General features: G+C 42.2%; 1 protein-coding gene across 8 annotated transcripts in view; it reads right to left on the reverse strand.

The window, feature by feature from the left end:
• Positions 1–7,992, reverse strand: part of PAPOLA (poly(A) polymerase alpha) — a 58,887-nt gene that overhangs the window by 50,683 nt on the left and 212 nt on the right. For 2 of the 8 annotated variants that reach the window (XM_040641460.1, XM_040641455.1), the window contains exon 1: positions 5,982–6,265. The exons of 1 other annotated variant lie outside the window; for it this stretch is intronic. In XM_040641460.1, the coding sequence (XP_040497394.1) occupies positions 5,982–6,040 (59 nt within the window). In that variant the 5' untranslated portion in view covers positions 6,041–6,265. Of the gene's footprint in view, positions 1–5,981; positions 6,268–6,363; positions 6,555–7,992 lie in introns of those variants that run through there. 5 more of the 8 variants (XM_040641462.1, XM_040641459.1, XM_040641457.1 and 2 more) reach the window with 4 other exon arrangements.

Raw genomic sequence — 7,992 nt, forward strand, 5'->3', positions numbered from 1 at the left:
ACCAAGACCCTGTATCTGATCACTAAGAAATTTTACCAAGAATCACTAATTCACCCCCCACGTGTTCTGTGTAAGTGGTACCAAACACATTTACAACCTCGCCATTCTCCTAAAATATATATTCGAGGTCAATCAGCCGGTATTTAGGAGGCAGCAGCAGAGGTCCCAGTAATAATTTACGCTCAAAGGGACTAAATTATGATGAATCCCAAGGCCAAACTTTGGAAATGCAAGACTGATTATGCAGGGGAAGGGTACTTGTTACTCAGTTACAAAAATGACGAAGTTATTCTTCCTTCCTAAGGTCACCTCCAACTGCCCCCTTGCCCTCTTTCTCCCAAAGAGCTAGAAGTAAAAAACCTGTCAGACCATAGTACTCATGCATCAGTTTGCCAACTACAAACTGAAAATGAAGAAAATGTAAATAAAACAGAAAATCTGAAAAAGTATAAAGATGGATTAGAAAGAATGGTCAAAAATACGTTGTCATAGTATTGTAACACGTTAACTTCAGGAAATGCAAGATGTTTCTGAGGACCAAAATGACAAGACCACTATTCTTTTACAACCCCAAAATTATAAACGCCATCATAAAATACAAGAAGCTGGTTTCTGGACAAAACACAGTGGGAATACGAATTTGAAAGACAATTCTGTGACAGAAAAGAGGTAGAAAATAAAGATATCTAGCAAAATCCTTACATTTTTCCTTTCCCAAATCCTTAAATTTCCACAAATGAGAAGGTTATATAATTCTGCAGACCTACAACCCAAAGATTAAAAAATAACACATTCCACAGAAGGCAGTGGTCACAAAATGAGAGTGTAGGGTGGTAAATCTGTACGTGGCTTTAAATAAATAAACCTAAAAATACACTCTAAGATCTCAGGTTCTGTAGTATATTACACTTTATGTATACTATACATATATAATACATGTCACCAGTATATAAAAAAAAAACTTGAGATTCAAATATTCTACACGCAAGAAATGTGATATTGAAAATTAATTCTGCTCCAACTGAACTGATGAAACATAGTTCCCAACAAAGTCCATAGCAGATGGTATAGTACTAGAATGAGAAGGGTACATGGAACCCACAGCTGAATTAAGCCCCAATCTACAACTTAAGCACCCTTAAGACCCTGGACAAGTGACTACTTTAAGCCTCAATTTAACTAACTTTATTTTTATTTATTTATTTGACAGAGAGACAGAGCGCGCACACACGAGCGCAATCACAAGCAGGTGGAACAGCAGAAGGAGAAGCAGACTCCCATCTTGGTAGGGAGCCTGATGCGGGGCTCGATGCCAGGACCCCGGAATCATGACCTGAGCTGAAGGCAGACACTTAACGGACTGAGCCACCCAGGCACCCCTCAATTTAATCAACTTTAAAGGGAACTAATATCTCCTGCAGTTCTGCTGTTTTACAAATCATAAACTGAGAATGTGCATTTAAAGGTGCTGATTAATCATAACAATGAACACACAAAACAAAAAACATGCCTCCAACTCCACCAAAATGGGAAATACTAGGAATCCAAATGGCTTCATTCTGGCCAGAAGGCTTTCACCTGAGAGGGGCAGGGTAGGGAATGGGGTGACTAGGGAATAGGAACTGAATTCAGGTTCATATATTCAATTCCAATATCTCCTAACTTCTCCATCAAAAAGCATGAACTGAGAACAGACTTAAGGTAATACACCACATTCCAAAACCATAGCCAACATTTATTCCGCAGCAAACAATTCAAATCTCTAAATCCTAAAATCTGAAAACCAAAATCATTCTGTTAGAAGTTATCTTCCCTAAAGGTTATCCAATTAATTGTTTTGCATCGACAACAACAAAAAATCTTTAAACCACATGTATGTCCATCCCTCCACACTATCCAAAAACCACCCAGAAAGGCTGCAATGACATCACCACTGGAAATAGCCCTTGGTGCAGCAGTTAGCTGTTCCTGTAAGGCAGCAATTCCCAAGTTCTCAAACTTTTTGGTCACAGACTCCTTTTACAATTCTTAAGACGTATTGAGGACCCCAAAGATCTTTTGCTTATATGGATTATGTCTGCCCATATTTACAGCATTGGAATTGTAACTGGGATAAATTTTTAAATGTTTATGTATTAAAGTAACAAATCTATTACATGTCAATATAATTTTTTTAAAACTGTCTTCCAAAACAAAAAATTTAGTGACACTAATCCTACTGCTTTGCATTTTTGTAAATCTCTTTAATTATGGCTTAATCAAAGACAGCTGTATTCCTCTATCTGCTTCTGCATTCAATCCCTTTGACAAGTTGTTTTGGTAAACACATATGAAGAAAACCTGGCATCACACCATCCTAACTGGAAGAGTATTTCAATGTCCTTGTCAAATAATTGAGGATATTCTTCTATGATACTACACCAAAACTCCACAAGTGGTATTTTATTGAAGATTAGTTACAGTATCAAAGCTGAAACCGTATCAATAAACCCCTTATACTACTGCATTAAAATCCATTGGTCTGGGGCGCTTTGCAGGTGGAGCCTGTGACTCTTGATCGCAGGGTTGTGGGTTCAAACCCTATGTTGGGTGTACAGATTACTTAAAAATAAAATCTTAAAAAAAAAATCCACTGATCTACACTGCACTTTGAATGTACCTTTTACTGATGTATGATTTTTATGACATCAAAATTAAGCTTATCTTCCAAATGTTGACACATTAATACAAAGTATATTTTTTAAAAACCGGTATCATTAATATCACTACCAATATAATCAGAACTATTTTTCAACTAGTAGGAAGCTGTCAAGCTCACAATGACAGAAACAAGCCTTCCAAAATTCTCGTTTTTAATCTTCAAGTTCAAATTTATCATTTGGCCACCAATGCTGTCAGCTGTTTTCCTTAAAGAGACAGGCTCACTTCATTTTTAGGAAAATGCTAAATGGTCCAAGTGTCAATACCCACAGTTCATCATTTGTTTTTTCAGATAAAAGAGCTCCAAGAGAAAAATACTAGTTTAGCTCACAAATTAATCAGACATATGCTTTTCTCAAAACAACCATTTACTTTTTAGTATACAGCTTTATGTGTTCTTCCCAATTTATCAAGGCTTATGCAAGACATAAATTCGAGAGTCAGAATTTATTAAAATTAATGTGTTTTACTGTTTCATCAAGAACTTTTTAAAATGTGTTATTTGTATGATAAAGGAATACAATGACTACTAGTACAATATGGTGCCTATGCCTCCATTTTTCCTAAGGCAAGAAGAGCATTATCCACTACTGCGTTCACACGATCGATGCAAATGTCAATAGAGTAAAAAAGACATAACATTTCAGCACTATTATGAAAATAGTTTGAAATTTATGTTCTCCTTAAAAGTATCTCAGAGATCCCCGGGGTTCCACAGATCACAATGTGAGAATCACTGGTACCCATCACCACCCACCAACAGATTCCAGTTCTACTTGCTATGACTTCATGAAGTTCTTTTTTTCTGACTGCTCCAAATATTTGGGAGAAAAGCTACTGTCTCCCCCAAGTCTTGCTAAATATCTCTTCCAGTAACTTTAACAACATTCTATGAATGTGGTATGAATGTTAGGTCATTGATGATGGTTACTCTCAAAATCTTTATTACACTTGTGATAGCCAGAACTGAGCTGATGCAAATAATTGATCTGTCCAGCATAGAGTAGGGCAGAAATCACAATACAGTTCCCAGAAAGGCTTTATACTCTATTAATGCAGTGATTCTCAACAAGGAGAATCTTGCCAGGGTACACCTAGCAACATCTGGAGAGAGACATTTTTCAGTTGTCACTAGTGGAGAGATGGGAGGTGGGGCTCCTGAAATCTAGTAGGTAAAGGCCAAGGATGCTGTTCAACACCTTACAACACACAAGATGGCCCCCTTCAGAGAACTGTCTGGCCCTAAATGTCAACAGTACCTACTAGAGAAACCCTATAATAATGGATCCTAAAGATTACCAAAATTTTTGGAAGCTTCATCACCACAGCTCTTAAATCATACCTGCCTTTCAAAATTATACATACTATTACATATGAGTTTTAGATCAAATATGAACACTGTTCACAATGCTGTAATGACCTAAACTTCAGTAATCTATTTTGATTTAACCCACTCTGACAGCTTAACTATGGTCTATACCACAATCCCACCCACCCACCCAAATTTAACAGGACAGGCATACTAAAATTCAAGTGGAAATCAAGCACGATAAGCCTGGAAATCACAATTCAAAACTTCAAAGAAACAAAATGAAAGACATTTGACATATGACACCAGAATATGAAAAACAAAGGAAGTCAATTAATAAGGAAAAAGGCCTATTTAGCTAGCAGCCTGGTCTTTTTGTTGTTTACTTAAAAGTACAGTACACTTAGGATTAAAAATGAGACGGACAGCTAATGAAAAACTAGGCATATTGTTCACATTTCAAAAAACACACTGGAAAGCCAATTATCCATGTGTGAATCTGCTGTCTAAACTCTGTCTTCCATTTTATATATTTGAACTTCCAAGAAAATTTATGCTTTTAGGTCTTTAAAGAAAATGTACGCCTCCCTTCCTCAAAGAAGGCTGGGAAAAAGTAGGTATGAAAGTATTTTTATTTTCTACAGAAAAAGATACAGTTGTGTTATTTCTAATTAAAACCTCTTAAGTTGTACATTTCCTATCACTGATCAAATCTTAATACTGACATGATTATCACAAAGTTGCTTTTCAAGCACAGCAATGTGAGCTAACACAAAGAAGTCACATGGCATCACTAAAAACATTTATTTTAATAGCTGCTGAANGCCGAAAAATGCCACAAAAATCAGTGTTCCTAGTGTCTCTAGCATTTCATAAAAGGATGAATGACTCAATTAACAGTGATCTTGCAGATTCTAAGACTTCAGGCCTGCATATTTAATTAAAACTAAGAAATATTCTCATTTACAGAAATATGTTGATAGGCCTCTTAAAAATGACAGGAGTGGGTGAGGAAGAGGTGCATGAAATTCTTTTTTAAAATACTGTGTAAAAAGCAATAGGTATCTTAAAGCCTGTGTCAAAGTTAGAGCCTCACCTGTAAAGAGAGACACATACATACACAGAGACAAATAAATAAAATTGTAAAACTATAATCTGTAATACTTGCGAAAAAGAAATTGTCTTTACTTAAAAAAACAGATAAACCTGAGGTGCTGTATTAGGTGTCTAAAAATCATAAAACCTTTATTTGGCACATAAATAAAACTTCGAGTGTCAATTATATAGTTCGTTTGGAGCCTACAAAGGAAAAAATACGGTCCCTCCTCTCAAAGAAGCACTCTCTTACACTAGAATGTTCAAAAATGGAAGAAATGCAGTCTCACTATTTAGGCCTCTACACTGCTGGATATACGCAGGAAAAAACAAAAAACAAAAACTGTAATCTACTTTCGAACCCAACAATGAGTTCTCAGATTACATCACATTCTTTGAAACAGAGAAAAGAAAAACTTCTTAAAAACGCTACAAGGGAAAGAATATAAGACGCAGACCTAGTAAGATTAGAAGGCAAGGATGGACTAGCTTTAAGTCTACGATCGAAAAATTAAAAGTACCACTGGAGATGGAAGGAGAAGGAAGCAGAATGCATCCGACTGTATCCTATCAAAACAGAACACAGAGCAATACCTAACACAGCGCGTTGCGGAGGACACCCTGGCAAGTGCCCCTTTGCGGACGGTGGGAAGCCTAGGGAGGACTGGGGCGGGGGGGGGTAGCGAGGCTTCCAAAAAGCGAGACTCAACGCTCAAAACTGGGCTTTTAGCTAGTGCTTGTGCAAGCTCGGACATGGAAGTGGGTTAACTCTGGCGCACGATTTGGGCATCTTGGAAACGGCAGGAAGAGAGGGACGCAGCGGAGGTAGACCAGGAAGAGAAGCATCGAAACGAGCCGAGAGACGCCGAAAGTGAACCTGAACGCCGTGTGCAGACCCCGCAACGAGCGGGACCTTCCTTCCCCGCCACCGGGCATTGTTTTCTCTTTTTCTTTTTCTTTTTTTTTTCCCCGGACGGGGCGGAGAAGCGGGAGCACTAAGGTTCAGATTCCCCCGGCCGTTCCGGAAGGGGAAGGCCCCCGGCCCGACGGCCGCGGAGCCAGGAAGGGGTGGGGGGAAGCGGGAACCGAGCACAAGGGGAAGTGCGGCGGCGAGCGGGTGAGGAAACAGGAAGAGCCCGGTTCCCGCCTGCCTCCCCCACGGGGCGAGGGCCCGGCTCTCGCGCCACCCCCTCCCCCCTCCCCCGACGCCCCCAAGGCCCCGCCGGCGTGCGAGAGAAAACAGAATACAAATCACTTACAACGGCATCGTCTCCTGCGCCGGCACCGCCCAGTCACTTCCCCCCCGCAACCGCCGCCGCTGCCGCCCTGGGCATGATCCACTGAGGCGGGAGGGAGGGGGGGGCCTGCCTCAGCCCTGGGTCCAACCCCACTCCCGCACCGCTCCCGCCGCTTTAAGCGCTTCTCCTCCTTCCCCTTCGTCCTAACATGGCGCCCGAGCGCTACCACAGCAACGTTCTAGAACTGCTGACGCCGCCACGCACGCCGTGCGCGCGCCTGCGCAAAAGCCGCCCAGCGCCGCGCAGCCTCACGGGAACGGTAGTTCGTGAGGCGGCCGACGGTCGGGCAATTTCCGCCCCAACGCCTTCGCACTTCCACGGTGGGTGTCCGGTGTCGGCTGGGAGAGGTGCGGGAGGCTCCGGGTGGCTGGCCGTTCCTCGAGCGGGGACTCTCCTGTCGCCGATGAGCACCACGCGGCACCTCACAATGCGCCGCCGCTCTCGCCCCCCGAGGTCGCGGCGGCCGCGCTTCCCCTCGAACGGCGTCCGTGGCGGCGTTCGGCGGGGACCGAGGCACCCATGTGTGCCGGGTGAGCCGCCCGAGTGCCGGGCTTAGGACGCGGCTGCTCGGGTCGGTGCCTTGTGTGGTCGCAAGTTGCTCGGCGTCTTCCTGCTGCTCTGCGAAGTGAGAGTAAGACCTGCTCCCCGGGATCCTGTCGACTGCTGCATGTGTTGGTTGATGCAGGAGTGCTTAGTACGGGCTGGTTATTGGGACTCCCCCTCTCCTGTTAGACTGAGGTCCCCCGTCTCTGGCTTTCCGCTGATTTTTCCACCAAAGTGTGTACGCAGGCGCTCAAGAAGTGTTTGTTGAATGAATATATTTGCGGGGCGGCACTGTGATGACAGCGAGTTCTGGAACACGAGCTGATTTTACTAGCAGGAACTTCCTGGTAAAGCTGCACTTAAGTAGAAGGATCGATGGCAGTAACCATTGGGATTTTAGCAAAGACTGTGTTTTGCAGCCCGATCTGTCCCTGGGGTGGGACCTAGGAGTGGACTCCCCACCCCCCAGCAAAAACTGGAGGAAGAGTGCCTGAGCCCGACTCTTAAATGCACTCCTTCCCTCTGCTAATTAGAACGCGTTCTAAAGCGTCACACAGAAGGTTTATGGAGGGGCTAGAAGGAATTAAATACGGAAGGGATGAAGTTCTAAATTATTTAAGTAGATTAATATGGACTTGTATAACCTCGAAATTTGGCAAAGGACTTAACCTGTTTTCACAGAACATCTAGTAGGACAAGCGGTCTAGGACTAAAGGCTCAGTAGGAGAAGCACAGGACCTAAACCTGCATTGTCCAGGACTATAGCCATTTGTCACATGTGACTTTTGAGCACTTGAAATGAAGCTAGTCCATTTAAGATGTACTGTAAGTGCAAAATAAGATTTCAGAGATCTTAGTAGGAATAAAAGAATGAGATACCTAACCGATGTGTTTTATATTCGTTACATGCTGAAATAGTATTTTGGATATATAAAAAAATTCATGAAAGTTAATTTCATCTGTTTCCTTTTAAAATGTGGCCACTCGAAAATGTTAAATTATACACATGGCCCTTATTTCTGTTGAACAGCGCTGATTGGGAGACTG

The sequence above is a fragment of the Ursus maritimus genome, unplaced genomic scaffold (assembly GCF_017311325.1).
Source record: "Ursus maritimus isolate PB19 unplaced genomic scaffold, ASM1731132v1 scaffold_25, whole genome shotgun sequence".
In the NCBI taxonomy this organism is placed as follows: Eukaryota; Metazoa; Chordata; class Mammalia; order Carnivora; family Ursidae; genus Ursus; species Ursus maritimus.